The sequence below is a fragment of the Notamacropus eugenii genome, chromosome 7 (assembly GCF_028372415.1).
Source record: "Notamacropus eugenii isolate mMacEug1 chromosome 7, mMacEug1.pri_v2, whole genome shotgun sequence".
In the NCBI taxonomy this organism is placed as follows: Eukaryota; Metazoa; Chordata; class Mammalia; order Diprotodontia; family Macropodidae; genus Notamacropus; species Notamacropus eugenii.
In genome coordinates, this window is record NC_092878.1 from 47,654,667 (window position 1) to 47,674,579 (window position 19,913).

A 19,913-nucleotide genomic window follows, 5' to 3' on the forward strand; every position below is an offset into this window, starting at 1 on the left:
CATGCACCCTCTCTCCCTCTTATTCTGCATGCAGAGGCAGCTCTACAAATGAAGTTATCATGGCCAATATAATAAACATACAGTTCCAAAGTAAAGCCTCTTAAATAATATAAAAACATTCACACAAACCCAAAATAGTTCAACATCTCATTACCTTCTTCCATAGGTCTACTACTAAAGTTAGCAAAAAACTCTTAAGATTCTACTGTTGAATATTTTTAGATCATACTTTTGGGGGGTGAGATCAGTGAAATGCAGGGAGATGTGAAAATAAACACTGCTGTGCATTTACTAGAGACGAAATTTCAGCACCTTTAATTGGCCATCCACAAATCCATATTTTTATTAGCTAAAACTTGTGCCTGGAAAAAAGTTACTGTTAAGTAAATGTGGAAGAAACATTTTAGGGGGAGCGAAGTGATAAGAAAAAGAGTAAGTCTGTTTATACATTAACTAGAGTACTGCTGATATTAGAAGGGCAACGGGAGGGGGGAAAGACTGCTGGTTGATTTTAAATAGCCCAGTTATACAAGGTTTGACAAAATATCCTGCAATGGAATCATAGTTGTGAGTTTATATCATTATAGCCTGTAGCAAAAAAAGAAAACCAAATTATATCAAAATACATTATAGGACTGAAAAGTTGGATAACTTTTAGGGAACAAGTACTTATTAAATTTTGAAAATTCAAGCAATAAAATATACAACAGAATTTTTTAAACAGTGTATTTATGAAGGTTTCCCTTCAAAGTTATTAAAAAGTTGTAAGTTTATATTTGCTTAATGATTTCATTTCAGTTATTCTAGATAAAAAGGACAAAAAAGTACTTTGGACAATTAAGATCCACATACAGAACACCCAGTTTTCTTATTTGAGATGCAACCTTTAAACTGATACTTTAAAAAGACTACCTTAGAGTATTTGATTTGTAGGGAATACAAACCTAAAAATTTGAAAAATAAACTTGAATTGAGCATTTTTAAAGCCATTTTTCTTCTTGTGGACACAGTATCTGAGTTAATTCTATGTATATGGGTTACAATGCTGCCTCAAATGTATCCTGAATAAGTGAAATTCTCTTACAACATATGCCAAAGGTATCAAGTATATTAACATGACTAACCCAAAACAAAAACTGAATTGACAGGCTATCTCACATGAAGTTTCTTGATGAATGCGCTACAAAGAATCCAATCAGCTTTAACAAAGCTAAAGATTCCTATCTAAAAAAGAAGTTATTTAAAAGCAGTGTGACAGTAGGATAAGACCAAACAATGGTTTGGATAATCACATTAAAAAAAAAAAATCAGCAATAGAAACCAAAAGGGGGTTGTTTCAACAGAAGTGGCATAATATTTATCAGAAATTATATAAGATAGAAAAAATTAATGAGACATTTGACCAATTAAGATAGAGTCTTTGCAGAAAGAAAAAAAGCTGTGAGTAGCTCAAACTAAAGCAGCAAAAGGGAGTGAAAAAGCAAAAGGCAATATATAAGAATAAGCTGAAGGGGAAAAATAAACATCATTTGCAAAATAACCTACTTTCTCAAAAATTCAAAGTTAAACTTATTGCAATATAAGGAACATGTTGGTGAATGCATATGTGCACAGACAACATCCTGAAACTTGCCTGGTAAGTAACTGCTGATTGATATTGCTTATAAGAAATAGATAAGAGCACAAAGGAAGAGGCATCATAATCTTCTACACTGTTAATCCTTTTTTAAAAAATCTAGGGGGAAGAAAAAAAATCAAGAAATGAGGTTGTACCACTTCAGGCCATTTTACTTTTTTTTTTTTTTAAAGCGAACATGATTATGGAATGTGCACAAAAGTTACACCCATGACAGCTCAACGCAACTAAACACATGGAATTTTAATATGGGCATTTCTGACTGCCAAAGTAGAGTAAATATCAAAGACTTTTTAGACATGGCCTAAATCTATCATTATTTTGTTTTCCTGAAGCATGAAAAATTTCAGACTATCCTCTATTATATTTAATATATACATCCAGGTACCAATTTAGATTTTAGAACAATGTTGTTTCATCAATCAGCTTAAAAGATGTTTTAGTAGGTTGGGAAGGAGGAAAAATAAAGCACTTAAAATTGTAGTCCCTATAAAGCAATAATAAAAATCAGAGATGCAACAGCAGGGATTTGCAGGGTTACATATTTACATGGGAAAAAACTGTATAAAAATTTTAAAGTTAACTTATGCTATATATTTGACAGAAGAAAAAATACATAAAATTAAAATATAATAATAAAATAGCTAAATCAGAGAAAACATCTAATCATGTTTAAAAAGGTCCCAAACTGAATTTCATCAAATTTTACAACTACACTACTAGCTCACAAAAATAAATAAGTGAATTAAATGAAGTTATGCTTAACAATACAAGTAGATGTCTCTATGTGGGACAATATAATTAGTAAGAAAACATATAAAAAGCATTTTGTAAACCTTTAAGTAATATGTAAATGCCAGCTATTGTCATTATCCTTACTATTACCATTAGGATATATCTGACAATATTCACTGCTACATACAACTTCGTAGTTTTACCAGCCAGTACCATCAAAAATGACAAGTGTCTACTTAAAAATAAACAGACCATTTTATTAAGTTAATTCAATGTAAACAGCTATACAAATATTTCCTTATCAATTAGACCCAAGCAAAAAAATGACAAATTAATAAAACCAAATCAAGTTTATAAATATTTATAAAATATTTTCTGGACACTTTCTCTGAAATGTAATTAATTTGGAAAAAATGTAAACAAACTGTATTTATAAAGTATGTTTCCTTGCTTGGTATATGTACTAAATCAGGAAAACAAAACAAAATTTTTTCCTCTCCGAAGAACTCAAAGAGCTTTAAACACACTACTTTAAAAGTGCTTCCTGAAAGGGAAAAAAATTGAGATAACTATGCTTTAAAGTGTTAAGAAAATTAAATTCTCAATTATCAAAAACTAAACAGAAATGGTTTTCATGTTCTTACTGGTTTATTACAATCACTATACTGATTAACTCCTTTGCTGAGAGGTCAATTTGCCTTTCCTCTCACCTAAATACAAGAGACTACAAAGTACTATACCGTTGGTCAAAGTCTTCTGTGTAGAAAGAGTTCAAAAAAATGTAACTTTGTATAAAATTATGTTTTGCTAGTTTAATGAATGATGCCGTCTATTACTTGGAAAGAGTAGGGTGCATTTACGGTATCACTTTATCATGCCTGCTTTTGGATTGTGCCTCTGTTCCTCTCCATTTGTGTAGATAATTTAAGAGTGGACTAGCTGCATGGAAGTCTATTGTTTAAATAAGAGTGGGGTAAACTGAGAGATCTCATGGATGTTTTGTCCATTTATGTGTGAAAGTTGGGTCTTTATAACTAATTTATACTACTTCTTTCATTTCATTTGCTCTAAACATTATTGATTTTTCTGTGAGAAACGAAGCCCTTTACAAAATGGTTTACAAATATCCATAAAGGAAACTTAAAAAAAAACCAATCCAAAACAAGAAATTGCTTACTCTTATAAGAAGAGTTAACATTCATGGACAATGTTTAATGACTTATATGTTATATTAAGTAATAATAAAGTTTTCCTTTAAAACTGTCATCAAATTCTAACTTATTCTGGTATAAAAGTGATAATGATAACAACTCACATTTATATAGCACTTAATGGTTTACAACACACTTTCTTCACAACAGCCCTGTGAGATAGGTAGTCCAAGTGTTATCCCAAAATGAGTAAAACTGAAGGGAAGTGACTTGTTCAGAATCACACAGGCATTGAATGTTGTAGGGTCAGGGGAGCGGGGCTCAAATGCTGGCTACAAGGCCAGCACTCCTTTTCATTATACCATGCTGCTTCTCTATCAAGTCAAAATCCTTTAAATAAGCAAATACTTAATATAAACAACAATTTAGTGTCTAAAGGGAGTTTAACATACATCCCAAGTAAAACTGCATGGTATATTTTGAGCTACAGTCATATCATTATATATTTTATCATATAATTGTTATATGCTTAGATGGTCTAACTCCTTCTAACAACTCACATTAGAAGCATGTGAAGATTTTTTAGTTTAGGTATTAACAAGTTAAATGATAATTATTAATAATAATAATTCTTGACCAACAGAAACCTAAAATCAGATTTGGTAACTTCACCTGTTTTCACATTTGTAAGGACAAACTATACCAGCCTGAGATGAAATATAAAAAGAGTAAAGAATCTGAAGAACATAAATTACTTTCCAAATTGATCAAAATGAGAATATTTAAAATTGACAACTGTAATGCTAAGAAAGGAATAGTTTCTCCAAAACTAAAACAAATCTTCCAAGTTAAAAACAAAATCTCTTAAAGCTACATACTAATTGTTGCTACATCAGGTTTTGAATAAGACATCTCAAGATATATTACCTTGCCATTTTTCAGTCCTGATTCTTTGCTATCCATTTCAACTTTAACCACACATTCCGATAAACACTCAAACTCATAAAAAAAATTTCCAACACATACATCTACAGGAATGCTCCCCTCCTTCCGACCTTATTTGCTTTTATCTTATCTTCTTACCCCATTCTGTGCCATCCCCTGAACTCCGTGCTTCTCCAGCTCCTTCTCCATCTTCTGCTGTAACTAAAAAATCAAATTCTTTCAGGGCTTCCTCAGTATCTGGGTCATCAGTAAGGTCAGCTGCTAAGCCTTCATTACCAATCTGCAAATGGACCAATACCCATAAAAAATTTTTATGATGAATTTTTAAGAGAGATAGCATATTTTAATATTTTCAAACACTTAGCCCGAAATGTCTATTATGTTATAGTGTCCAGCTCACAGAAAATTAACACTTTTTCATTGCTAAATGACAATTCCCTAATTTTCAGTACTAGGAGTAAATCTTCACATTAGGTAACTCAGAAATGTATAGTAGGTGCGAAAATACTTCTTGAGAGTATGCTCTCCCAATCACAACAGTCCCAACCTTACCCCTCCCCTCCACAACACACAAACATAATTCACCTCTGGCCCTTATAACCTGCCACAAATAATCACTTCTACCTTTTCCCCATAACCTCATTTTACTCTTAAAATTAAAGATAATTCTTTTGTAAAATAAGTTCTCAATTTTTTAGTCAATTAAAGGGATCATTAACATAGATGTCAGGACTTTCTGAGCTGGAAAGGAACTCAGATATCATGAAGTAGCCCAATGCTTTTATTTTTTTACTCAGTGTAAATTACAGCCCAGAAAGTGGGGTATAGACTTGCTCAAAATAATAAAGTATTAGTGCCAGGATATGACTTGGGCTCCTCACTCACACAGTCTAGCACTAATAAAAATCCAGATAATTTGCTAAACTGGGCAAATGCCATTCAGAACTCCATTTCAAGTGGCAAGTAAACATACCAAGAGAAGTAGAACTAGTCCTAATCAAGGGCAGACTACATTCTATTATAGAAAGCCCCATACCACATAATCCAGCTGGGTGGTACAGCAGCTGAGTGGTAAGCATAATTCCTATTACATGCAGATAAATTAGAAATAAAGATGATCAAGAGAAGACAACGACAATTTTGGTAGCAAACCAACAAGGAAAGTGACCTAAAGCTGGATATTTAAGAGCCTCTAACATAATTAATGACTAAATACTGAATAAGAGCTCTATAAAAATATTTGAAATGCAAGAGTCCAAATGTAGCCTAGTTTTTGAGCACATAAAATTAAGTCTCTACTTTGTGTTTATTCATCCGATGTTTCTCTTTTCCATCAGTGAGATCTTCAATCATATCACTCTCTTCTTCTTCATCACTATCATCTGCATTTTCTAAGAAATTGAATGTTTCAAGAACATCACCAGAGTTCCTAGAAAGAAAAAGATTAATTCATTAATGGCTATTGATTTCATAAATGATCTAAGACTAGAATTTTAAAATAGGTTTTATTTTCTTTCAATATTCATGTACTTTACATTACTCTTAAAATTTTAATATACTTTTTATAGATACAAAATTATGTCAACTTTCAAGCAATTCATGTCTGTTTCTGTTACTTAGACCAACTAGTCAATGAAGAAGCAGATAAAGTAAAAACTTATTTCTGTTTATTTATGCTCTCCTAATCTGGAATTTGTGTTAGTGCAGATGAGATACCCAAAAGTTCATAGCTTAGCTAAGAAAAAAGTGTAAACTGACAAAAAAGGAAATACTTAATCTATTAAAAACCAAATTTCACTACTAGTTTATTTAAAATCAATGTGGTAATTAATAATTTTATCTGTTCATTAAAATGATGTTTAGCATAAGATTATAACCACATACGCTTGAAAGTAACAAATTACTTTCTTTAAAAGCATTCTATAATTCAGAATTGTCATCACTTCCAACTGACCCCATTAGTCAAAAGAGAAAGGTTTAAAAACATCTCCAATTGCAAGTAAACATAAAAAATCTCTTGTATTCCCAAATCTAAGCATCATATTTTATCTATGCACAGAATGGAAATGGCTGCTCCTGGATCATGAGTTCTTTTTTTATGCCATGGATACCTTTGGCAACCTGGTGAAACCTGTGGACTCCTTTTCAGAATACAATTTTAAAATATATGAACCAAAATGCATAGATTTACAAAGAAAACCAATTATGCTGACATTAATTTATCAAAATACTCAGGGGGTGGGAGATTCCCAAACCCAAGATTAAGAACTCCTGTTCTAGTGGTTAGACTCTGAGAAAGTGGTAACAAATTTGAGATTTTCTTTTATAATATGGGTCAAATAATTGAGAACGGAAGGGAACGGATAAGCAAAGTTACTAATAGGGCAAAATAAGCATGTCACGGAAAGTAAGTACTAAAAGATATTAAGAGATTATGAACTTTGCTTTTCTGATTCATAAAAGTCACTGGAACTAAGACTATTTATTCTGTTGAGTTCAAGAGAACAAGTTTCAAATAATATTTCTAATAATTTTAATGACTAGGCTGTCTATACTTAGAGGAAGGGATAAGCAAGACATATCTTCTCCCCAATTAGAAGTACACTTTCACTCCTTAAACTTCTCCTAGGGCTTTTCTGTCATTATAAGTGTTTTATACATATGTTGCTTCTCCTCTACTAAAGTTAAAATTCTCCTCTATTAAAGTTCCCTGGGGGAAAAAAAGGGCAGTGTGTCTTAACATTTTTGTCCATACCCTTGACACAATGTCATGTACCTATTAATTACTTAATAAATGATCAAACTTAGAAAGCACAAATCAACATTTTTCTGTCCACAGCTTGCTACTTCTGATTATGACCCAATAATGAATAAGAATTAAAATTAGCGTATTGACTTCTAATGGAGGGTTTTTTGAAAATACTCAGAACTTCCCTGGCACATAAACTGCTAGTAATAGTTTATAAAAAAGTATGTTTATCATACACTCATGAATGTAAATTTTAGAAATATGTATCATACCTTTTGATGTCTTGTCCTTTTTGCTTAGATGGAGATTCGCCTCCATTCAGAATTTGTTCTAAGTTCTTTGTCTCCACTGAGCCATTTGGTTCCGAACCAGAGAGTCCAAGTAATGATCTTACCCTCTGTGACCGTACATCTAATATTGTGTCTGTGTAACCTACTTCCTGAAGATACCTGTTGGGGAAAGATATTCAATCCTGAAAAATGTGAACCTGTGACAAGATCAGAACAAATAAAGAAATATTTAAAAGAGCACTAACTGGCTTGAGGGAAAGAACTTTCCAGTCTTCACAGTGCCCAGTATACCTTCCAGATATTCAGTAAATGTTTTCCAAGTGAATAATAAAATTATTTCTTCTCACTTTTCATTATTTTTAGGCTGGTCTCTCAGTTATAAACAAGAGACTAAGAGTGTATGCACTCTTGTACACATACATAACAGAGAGTTCCATATGGAAGGTTAGGGGGAAGGGTTCCCCAATTGTTTAGAGGTCCAGAAATAAAAGGAAGCCAGAAATATTTTGTAGGATGAATGTATTGGCAGGAATAAATATTTTATGTTCATGGCACAACTAGAGTAATTTACTGTGATTTTAAAAAAAATTCATTTATTGGGTGGCATCTACAATGGTGGTTAGGTAAGAAAACTTTCAAAAAATGTGATGTCTATCATAAAATGCACAAATAAAATCTCATCACAGAAAATTCTAGTTCAAAGAAATGTGAAAAAGCTCCTTCCTTTATAGGTAGCTCATAGTCAAGTGATCTGCTGTTGATCTAATTATTCCATATTCTGTTCACTGAAATTTGGTTCCTTTTAGTGCCTTAAAATCATTCTTAAAATTTCTAAGGCTGTCAAACTTAAGTCAACATAGTTCCTTCCCCTCAAGACTACAGGCTAAAACATTATGCAGCACAATATTTCTTGGAAACAATTAAAAAATGTATAAAATTTAAAGAAGAAATACATGAATCTATAACCAAAGTATAAAAGTCATGAAACAAAATTGCAGGCTTTAAGCCACCTAAGATAAAGGCTAAGTGAAAATGGAAGGGAAAAGGATTCTAACAAGTTCAAGGACAAGAAACTACCCAATCCAAAGAAACCACCCACCAAGTCCAAAATAATAAAATAACAAAATACTTAGAAAATCAGAATGTTAAACAAGAGGCAAAATATACCAAAGTGTAGATTTCTATTTTTCATTTTCTGTTTTCTAGCAAGCTTAGAAATTTTTGTATAGAGATTCCAATGCCAAACATAGATCAAGATAATTTATCAATTCAGAATCATGAAAGAGAATGTCCACTATCACATAGTTATATTGAATCAAGTTACATTGAATAGGAAGCCTGTATACATAAAAACACAGCCATGTAAAAAAATATTTGGCCATAGGAAAAAATATAAACTCATTATTGGCTTCTGAAGACTTTCACAACCTGTTGCCAACCTATCTTATCAGTCTCAAAGGATGTTAATCTTAGTCAAACACATCTTAATCCAATCAAAACTGGCCTCTGTCACTGCACTCCCATCAAGGGGCTGGATGTGCCCCAGAAGGGCAACGTACTCCCTTCTCTCTTCCTGCAACGGTACAAGCACCACTTTCCACATACAGTGCCCTCTCTCCCAAATGCCATGTAGTCAAGAATTTGTACTTATTCTCTTTATGTTGGTTCTGCATATTAAATAGATGATGCATTTATTATGTGCCTTGTACCATGTCTTTGTTGTCTCCTCTAAGAATAAAGTCTTTTAAATTAGGGATTCTTTCATTTGCTGTATTTATATCCTCAGTGCCTGACACGAGTACTTAATACTCACTTAGAAGAAATCAAAATTATCAAGAGTCATAAAAAATGTTCTAAATCACTATCAACTGAGAAATGAAAACTAAAACACGACACCATCTCACACTTCAAATTGACTAATATAAAAGAAAAGGGAAATGATAAATGCTAGAGAGGACAGTGTAAAAACTGGGACACTAAAGCACTATCAGTGGAGTTGTGAACTAATCCAACCATTGTGGAGAGCAATTTGGAACTAGGCCCAAAGAGCTACAAAACTATGCATACCTTCTGACTCAGCAACAGTATTATTAGTTCTATATTCCAAGGAGATGAGAGAAAAAGGGAAAGCACCTGTACATACAAAAATAATGATGGCTGCTTTTTTGCAGGTAGCAAATAACTGAATGAAGGGATATATGTCAATTGGTGATGTGCTATCAGAGATGATAGTAGGAGCGGGGCTGGTCTCAGAAGAACCTGGATACCAACTGGAGTGAAAAGCAGCAGGCAATACAGGACACAGCAACAACGCTATTGTAAGGAGGATCAATTGTGAAAGACTTAGCTACAAGTAAACTCAGCATATTCCTTGCCTTCTAAAGTGACAAGAAGTAGGGGCAGGAGGGAGAGAACCTAGAAATCAAATTTTTAAAAACTGAATGTCAAAAATTTATCAATTTTTAACAAAATAAAAACCATACTTTAAAAAATAAATGCTTATTGACTGATATGATCTATATTTATCTTCTCAAGTACAGGCAGTCCCTACTTTTAAGATACAAACTGTTCCAGGAAACAACACTCAACAGCAGGTCATAAAATGAACCCAATGTTAGGGAATTACATTGATGAAAAATGCCTCTCGAACTCTCCCCTAATCCCCACAGTCTGTAGTTTTACTCATTAATGACCCTTCAATACTGGTGCTACATTGCAGGTGGCTACTATAACAGGTAAAAGGAAGATTAAAAAAAAAACCTACAGTAAAACCATGTATTTAGCTATTTCTGCCTTTCTTGGACTGACTTCCTGATTCACGACAGCTGGGCTTTTAGATTCTTAGCTGTTCAACTTAAACTGATCACTCAGTTGTTTTTTGTTCCCTCAGTCTATGCCCCTAGACAGGGGACAGCAGGGACAGCATCAAGTCATACAGACTACACAGACAGAACCAGAGGAGCAGCAAGCTAGGTTTAACAGTAACAGCTGATAGTCACATATCAATTAAAGGTTTGAAAAGTTTTTTACATTTTGATCTTATCTGATCCGCAAAATAACCATACTAGGTAAGTACAAGTACTTACGCCCATTTTACAGATAAGGAAAGATTTTTATACCAACATTCAGTAAAAGCCTGATTATGAAATAAAATAAAATGATGGATCAGGTTCTCCAAAAAAGTAGAATGGTATTATACCATCCTCTCCCACTTCAAGAACTATTCATAGATGAATTAAATTTATTTTACTGACTCTCAGTGCACCTGAAATAGCTTTTAGGCTAGTTTATTCCATTAAAGAAAATGGCAATAAAACCTATTATATAATTTATTTAGATATGTACTTTACTCTATGCCAAAGAATTGCTCTGAAAAATTGTATTTAAATTAAATTTTTATAAAGTACTTTAAGGAACAATTATCTACAAGTCAAATCAGGAGTTAATACCTGGCAGGACAATTCAAAATGTGGTATATTCAAGTAACAAAGGATATCTCCAAGCTAGGAAAAAAGCTTAGTTTTTTGGTTTTATTCCATTGTTTCTTTTTCCTGCATAGGCAACAACCCCTTACTCTCAATACTGTGTTCCCTTCCTGCTAATCCACCAACTGGAGCTGGATTGAAGGAAGGATCCTTCACATGGATATATGAAATGCTACAAATGATTCTTCAATTTTAAAACAACAACAAATTTACAAACTCAAGGGAATAAAGGAGATCATTTCCCCATACCCCAACAATCTCTTCCCTATATAGAGCCTACTAGAGAGGCAATGAATAAATGAATCCATTATGTGCTCATTATCATAAAATCTTAGTGGAAATCTCATGAGATGTTATACCAGGATTCTAATTTATATGATAAAGTTTAACTCGATACCATTTAAGTGTATTACTTTACTCACTGTCTTAATAGCTGTCTGCCTTGCTTCCAGGTCAGCTGACTGTTCTGAGGTACTGTGGGAACCTCTGTGTCTTTGGTTTCTTCTGAAAAGGAAAAGTTTATTACTAACAGCTGTCACGCAAACCACCAAAAACGATGGCAAAGTTGCTGTTTGCAATACATAACCAAAACCATAGGGGAAAAGGTAAAATTAAAATAAATATTTAGAAAAAAAGTCTACAAAAATATTAGAATCTAATTCTAAAAATACAAATGAATCAAGTAGGCTTTATTGAAGCTTTGATACTGTGATGGTTACATGATCTAATTAGATAATTAGAGTTCCCTCTAACTAAATGCCTCACAAACCATCCTGTAAGACTCTGGTTCACATCTTCCAAGAAATTTTTCCAAGGGGGGAGGGAAAGAAAAAGCACCCAATATACTAGGGTATCTTCCTTTTGGTCCCTGACATTACACAGAGCCCAATCGGCTGTGCAATGGTTATTCCTTGCTCTTATGTGGACTGGGTCACCTACATTCCCAATCATATATTGCTTTGATATTATCATTTGTCATTTCTACACCATTTTATATATAAATACACTGCAGTCTATTCATGACAAACATGTGTCTCTCCATTCCTCTTTGGGTGACCCAGAAATAACTTTTCGGAGATTGGTATCTGATGATTCCCAGACAAACAGCATTACTACTGGTACTAAAAATAAGTTACTTTTTGCTTTATTTTTTTCAATGGAGATATTTAAGCGTCATACTAAAAGTAATGCACAATATCCCAAAGGCAATCCAATCTACTTTCTTCCTCCTATTCAATTCAGGGCCCAGTTTATTGGTTATTACCAGTGTCTGGCACAAACTATGAGCTTAATAAATACTTGTTGATTGATTGATTGACCTGAGATTCTTCTCTCAAATATATGTAACAATGGATAAAGCCTATAGACTGCCCAAACAACTAAATATTACAATATGAACAAGAGGCATTCTTTATCCTGTTTTTCCCTCCATGTGGATAATTAAACCAAACCAAACCAAACTCAAAAGAGATCTCATTTAAAATGCTTTGCAATGTTCTGGGGCTTAGCACATTCAACATGTCATCAATCACAAACCAGAGCATCTGGAGAACTTCACAGGGAATACTTTTTGGTATTTGTACATCTTCCACAACACTAGCAAACAGCCGTGGAGAACATGTATTTGTTTTATGCTTTACTTTTAGCTTATAATCAAAAGGTTAACAAACTTATCTTTGTTACATTCTTCCAAGAAGTCTCATGATTGTAACATACAGTCATGGGTGGATACTTTGCTGAGTTTTTAAAGGCATTTTGCTCTGTAGAATCACTCTTTAATAGTCAACAATAAGCAGAGTGGAATTTTGTATTCTTTTATGCCTATTTACTAAGTGCTGTAAAGATGGGGCCTGTATATGCAAATAGTTTACTGAAACTAATGATATGGGTCAATTTTGAGAACTTTTGGAAGCCAAGTCTCACATGCAATTTCTATAAACACTGAAAGTATATGGTTTCTACCTTTTACTATATTACATAACTATTAAGTGAGTTACCTAATTATTCCTAAATCTGAAAATCTCATGAGTTTATTGAGAATCTTGTGTTTCTACTGAAACTTCTTATAATCACAATATTTTTAGTTGGTAGGTATCAAAAATAAAAACATCAACATTCACTTCAGGTACTGAGCCACATTTTCTTCTGATTTTATAATACCTGAAATTCAATTTGGGGTCTAAAGACAATCAAGTCATACTATAAAAAAGAGAGGTTATCACAAACTCTAGCAAATAAAACAAACATGTTTACAATGACCTTCATTAAAACATTGGAGATGTATTGCCAAGGAAAGAAAATGCAGATTAAGATGCAGAAGATCAATGGATTGGGAATCAGAAAACGAGTTCTAGTCATATAGTGTAAATGGGAAAGATATGTCTTGTCTTCAGGACCTCAGTGTCCTCTTCCATAAAACTAGGATGTTGGACTAGATGATTTTTACATTTGTTTTAATTATCAAAGTCTGTAACTGATCTAAGTACTAAAAGGCACCTAGAATTGAAAATTTTTAGACAGCACAGTATAGTTTTTACCCTGCAGAATACTAAAACATTTGTTTTGCAACACTTTTCATGACTCCATACATCTCCCTTACAATGCTTCATTTTTTTTGAATTATTTAAATTTTTTGTATTTCTAGAAATCACATTTCAAGGTTTAGGTCCTTGCCCCAACTCCTTTTCTGAAGATATGTCACCCAAATGAGCTTTAATTTCATATCTTTACCAGTAGGTGGGGCCAAATACTAGTTAACATCTCAATTACCTCCACCTCTGGGCTATAAGCTATCCATCAACAATTACAGAAGTAAAAGGAAAATCAAAGAGAAATACCAAGACAAACAGAGTTATATCTAATATATTATAGAAGAGAGCTGTATAGTGATATAGACTTGAAACCACCACTGGGTTCAGATATCAGTTGTTTCACTTAGCTTGGTAATGCTGTATAAATCACTTAACCCTTCTCTTGTTTCCTTATCTGCAAAATAAGGATAACATTTGCCTCTATTTCTTTCAGTTTTTACGAGGATAAAATATATGAAGTGCTTTGTTCTTTAGCACTGCATTAAGTTACTGCTACAAAAATTAACATTCTTAAGCTTCAAAGAATTATAGAGATCATTCAATTGAGTCCAAGTTCCTCACTTTACAAATGAGGGGGGAAAAAAGAATTCACAAGGTTCGGACTCAAAATTCAAAGTTATCATCTCCACTGCATAAAACAGAATTCTGATCATGTTAGAAAATCAAATCAAAACCCAAAGATTGAAATAAAATAAACACAAAAGAAATCATATTCAGTGCCTACACACTGAATATGAATTAAGGCACAAATACTGCAACATGATAATTTGACCCATGACATGGCATGACCTTTCAAAGAAAAAAAAAGGGAAAACAGGGGGAAGGGGACATGTTACCTGAGCGTTAGAGGGGTTAAGTGATTCGTACAACATTACTAAGGTAACAACAGCTGACACCTGAGCCTAATGATTTTAAATCTACTGCTTTCTATATGATATGATTGTATTTATCTTGGTATCTATACTACCACATCAGAAACTTGGTGCCAAAATTAAACCACTTCCTCCTAAGCTGAATCGCTACGTCAGTAAGTGGGTTACTTAGAGGCAATGGGAAATGTGGGCCTAACGGACACGTACAGTCTCTTGAAATCTTTTAAAGTACCAGATCCAGCCATATTCTCAACCTCCTAGGGTTAATTTAGTTCACCATAACCTTTCCAGATGTTGAATATTCTCAGTGTAAACTTGTAAATATGTGTGGGGTTGGGACAGAATTATGGGTGGTAAAATAGTAAGAACTCAGAGTTCTCTTACAGTTCTAATTAAAATGTAAAGTTGCTCCATAGTTTGCAATTAGGGTTATTCACAGGAGGAACAAAACGTAATAGGACACCTTCAGCCATCTATTAGCTTTCAGACACTTGGTTTTTCAGTTTCACTACATTTCTTTTTTAAAAAAGACTCAATTTAACCTATCATACCAAAGCAAAACACACATATTAAATATGTTAACTAAAAATCAACTTTTTTTCCCATCATAAAAAGCAGCCCCTCCCTAGGGTGCTAATGTGTGTGTACATGTGTGTAAACATGTGTGTACATACAAACACATACATAAACACACATAAATATATGTGTTGTACAAATATATTTACCTGATTCAAAAGTTGGCATTTTCAAGTCACCTTGGTTCAATTCTGTGCCATATTTTAATTTGTGGTATTTTGCCCTGAAAAATAAGAAACTGGTAAAAACAGAAACTCACCAAAACATTTCATGCCCTCAAATAAACAGGTGCTCAATTAACAATTATTCACAATTATATAGCCCTTTAAGATTTACAAGGCATTCTCCCAAGAAATACTCTGTGAAATTAGTTTTAACTATTATAATCTCCATTTTACAGATGAGAAAACTGAAGTGATTTTCTTCATCAAGGTCATACAGATAACTGGGATCTAAAGTCTAACATTCTTTCTACTATGCCATTTTATCTCCCCTTCCAAGTTCACTGTCCTAGATTTTACCTATAATCTTTTTAGGACTATCTCTTAAAAAGCCTATAAAGTTCAGTGTTTAATTTGCTGGCCTTCTAAAGATTTATAAATCTTGTTTTCTGACAAAAACCTAAATTAGAATCCTGAACTACTTCTGACAGTTTTTATCTTTTTATCCCCATTCTATCTACTGCAGCACCAGCTAAGTAGTGCTGCGATGCATAGTGTGTTGGGCCTGGAATCCAGCCTCAGAACACTTACTGGCTGTATGATTCTAAGTCACATAGCCTCCGTTTGTCTCCTTTCCCTCAGCTATAAAATCGAGATTGTACAAGCACCCACCTTGCAGAGCTGTCCTGAGGACCAAATAAGATAACATTTGTAAAGCAGTCATAAAAATTCTAATTTATTTCTTCTTCCCTCGCCTTGTAACTTCTACAAGATTTAAACACCCAACTAATATCCACACACTGTCCTCTAACTATACTGAAGAAAGGACAGCTGCTCATTTCTTGTTCTGCAGCTGTATTCCCAGTAAGAATATTCTACTGAATAGAATGTACGCCCCACACACACACAAAAGGGAGTTGATATCCAAGATAAAGATGGGAATGTTTTAAGAAAGCTGCCTTGGATATATTCAAGTCAGGCGGCCTAGATGAACTCAGGTAATCAGTGATAATCTGAAGAACTGTGAATTGATGAAGTACAAATGTATCAATTTTCCCCAAAAAAGGGAGAGGAATGGAACATGCAAACTATAAGCCAAGTAAATTTGACTTCATGTCCTTGAAAAATTCAAGATGTCACTTGGTCAATAAACATTTCTTAAGCATCTAGTACACAAACCAGAAACTCTGATGGTTAGTGATTATCTAAAAAATAAGCCAAGATCACCAGGAGCCACCTCAAATTCATCAAGACTATCATTTTGCTGGTTTCAGAAAAACCTGGAAAAACTTATATGAACTGATGCAAAGTGAAGTAAGAAGAACTAGGAGAACCTAATAGCAACAGGGATGCTGTAAAAAGGATCACCTGTGAAAGACTTGGCTACTCTTACCAGGACAACGATCTAAGACAATTCTGAAGGACTCATGATGAAAAATGCTATCCACATTCAGGGTCTCAATTCAGACTGAAGCACACATTTTTTCACTTTTTCCCTTGCGGGTTTTTTTTGGCTGTTTTCCTTCACAACATAGCTAATACTGAAATGTTTTGCATGACTGAACATGTATAATCTACATAAAATTGCTTGTCTTCTTAAGGAAGGAAGGTGGAAGAGGAGAAAACGTGGAACTCAAAATTGTTTTTAAAAAAAATGTTAAAAAAAAAAATACTTTTCACATGTAACTAGGGAAAAATAAAACAATTTTTAAAAAACTGTCAGCCTACAACAGGGGTTTATAATCTAGAGTCCTTGAACAAATTTTAGTGTAGCTGCGAATTTTGATGGGGAAAAAATTGCATCTTTATTTCAGTAAGTTTCAATGATTTTCTTTAAGACACCAAGCATTTTATTTTATGCATCTTAAACATTTTTCTGAGGGATTCAAAGAGTTCCATGACGTTAAAAAAGAGACTTTAGCCAAGTGTTTGATAAAATTATCTCATACTATTATCATGGAAAAACAGAATGATATGGGCTACACAAAAGAGAAAATTAGAAGGATTTATCAATGGCTGGGCCAAAAAGATTTGTCATAAGTTCAATGTCAAGCTAAGAAGACTCCAATGGGAAGTTTCAGGGAGTGGGTACTTGGTCTGGTGAAGTTTAACAATTTTATCAATGACTCAGAATTCTCATCAAATTTGCAGCTAAAAGGACTAGGAGGGATAAATGACACAAAACATGACACTCAAGATTCAAGGAGAGCTTAACAAGCTAGATAACTGGACTAAATCAAAAATTAAGCAGAAAAAGCAGAAGGAGTTGCCTCAAGATGCAGCGAGTTTCTCTCCACTGGAAGTTTTCAAGCAAAAGCTGAATGCCCACTTACGGAGTACAATGCAGAGGGCATCTTCATTTAAGGACTGAAATAGATGGCTGCTTAAGTCCCTCTTCCAACTCTGGAATTTTGTGATTCAGTGATATACCTCCAACTACCATTCAAGTGACAATGAAAACAAATGTGTGTGGGACTACGTAAAAATGTCTATGGACAACGGAGTAAATAAAAGCCTGACATTTTTAAAGCTCTTGCATACTGCAGAACATTTCTACAAAACTGTATTATAATAATATTCGATGACTGTCCATTTTCAAATAATTTCCCCATGGGACTAACAAATAATTTCCCGATATATTATTATTTTGCCTAATACCACAATTTTTCAGAACCAATTCATGATGCTGGTTGGGCTATGCTTATATATTATTGGATGTGTGGGTGGGTCTATCTTTCTTTAAAAAAAAAAAAAAGATAAAAATCTGAAATCTCAAATTAATTTTGTTGTTTCTATTTAGAGCCTATCTAAATATGATTTATTTCTTCTATTTACCTAGGATAGAATACTCTTTTTATATCTGTATTGCATTTTATACTTTTCAGAGTGCTTTTATAAACATTGCTTAATGGAGTAAAAAAAATTATTCATATTTCAGTTTAAGAGAATATGAAACATACATACCTTTCTTGTTTTAATGCATATTCTAACATTTTTATTCTTCTTACTAAGTCTTTCTTCAAGTTTTCTTGACCTTTCCTTTCTCCTTGTAAAAATGCTATTCGAGCCTAGAAAAATAAAAATAGTATTTACTAGAAAGTTTAAAATATCTAAAAAGCATACTGAACTCTTAGCAGTTTATAAAAAGTTTTTTATAGTACAGCTAAAAAATTATCCTCTTGAAATATCTGTATATCTCTAATACTACTAAATGTAGTAAATTCCTTTTAAATACCTAAAAAGCAAAGGATACCATAAATCTCTGAAATAAAGCTATTTGATAGCCTCATTAATATTTTCAGTCATCATCCTCAGCGTGATAACTTTACAGAATCACAAAATCTCAAAGTTGAAAGAGACTTCAGGGACCATCTACTACAATCTACATGTCAAGAATTCCCCCTAAATAGCGCCAATGAAATTATCTTCCAGCCTGTGCTTATAGACTTTGGGACTACTTCAGGAAGAAGCCTATTTTATTTTTGTACATATCTCTGTTAGGAAATTTTCGATGCATAACAATGGAGACTGCATTTCTCTAATTTCCAACCATTGCTTCTGATTCCAAAATACACCAAAAGTACTCTTCCTCACCACCCACCCCTAAACAAGAAGAAAAACTCACCAGCTTAAGTTTCCTGCCCCCCTGCTCAATAACAAGGTGTAAAGAACAACTCAGTACAATGATAACTTCGCTACTTCTTTGTTCTCTGAACAACTCCCAATATTTTCTTCCTTCGGCCCCTAAATATTTTCAGAGGCTAACATTTGAAGGGTCCCATTTGTCAATTTAATACCTTAACTGTGTTTTGTTTCTTTCGCTTAGAATTTCCTACTCTAATTGAAACTATTTCATAAAATGCTAGTTTTCTAAATACTGAGACTCTTGGCCTAGAGTTCACTTCAGTTTCCCACATGAGAGCCACCAAGAATTCCTAAAAATAAATAAATAAAAGTTCGCTGGCTTGATTTAAACTATGAAGGACAAATGAAAACTCTAAGTGTTAAAATGTCTTTTAGTAAAATACTATTAATTATCCAAGTCAAAAGGCATAAAGGACAATGCAGTTTGGTATAGTGGAAAGAGCATTAAATTTGGAGTCAGAGAAAAATTTGGACTTTGAGAAGACCTGGATTCCAATCCTGCCTCCATGAAACACAAGGGAAAATCATTCAACCTTTCCATCTGTAAAATGAGGAGGATGGTCTATCATTTTTCTATCAAGTAATGTTTTAAAGAGAAGACACAGAAAGAAAATAATCTTAATATTTTGACTATGGAATTTGAAAAGACATCATTTGGAAATAAGTAAGGTTTTAAAAAATTATTTAGCAAAGAACATACCAAAGAGGAACAGTATTACTCACTTTTTCTAAACTACTGCTATTTTTAGTGACTAATGGTTAATTTATAACTATGCTTTGATTCATCTTTTGAAAAAAGGTCTTCCCTCCTTTTTTTCCAGTTTAAGACCAATAGGAAAGAGAAAAGTGGAAAAACTAAACTAACTTTGAGCTAATTCTAGTAATCACAAATAAGAATAATGTGCAGTGTAAATAAGAGAATATCCTAGATATCTATGTTCTAAACAATCTTATGGATTAACATTTCTAAATAAAATCTGAAACTTCCCAGTCAATTACAAAAAGCACAAATAATGGCCATTAGAGCAATCACCTCAAATTTTTAAACTCCTATTCCTAAAGCAACTGAAGTGTTAC

General features: G+C 33.2%; 1 protein-coding gene across 6 annotated transcripts in view; it reads right to left on the minus strand.

Annotated features, from left to right (window-relative positions):
- The window catches only part of STRN3 (striatin 3), a 96,502-nt gene that overhangs the window by 32,021 nt on the left and 44,568 nt on the right, over positions 1-19,913 (minus strand). For 5 of the 6 annotated variants that reach the window (XM_072622515.1, XM_072622512.1, XM_072622514.1 and 2 more), the window contains exons 2-7: positions 18,156-18,259; positions 15,180-15,253; positions 11,414-11,495; positions 7,489-7,665; positions 5,767-5,896; positions 4,606-4,747 (exon numbers count right to left, since the gene is read on the minus strand). In XM_072622515.1, the coding sequence (XP_072478616.1) occupies positions 4,606-4,747; positions 5,767-5,896; positions 7,489-7,665; positions 11,414-11,495; positions 15,180-15,253; positions 18,156-18,259 (709 nt within the window). The remainder of the gene's footprint in view (positions 1-4,605; positions 4,748-5,766; positions 5,897-7,488; positions 7,666-11,413; positions 11,496-15,179; positions 15,254-18,155; positions 18,260-19,913) is intronic. The other variant, XM_072622509.1, reaches the window with a different exon arrangement.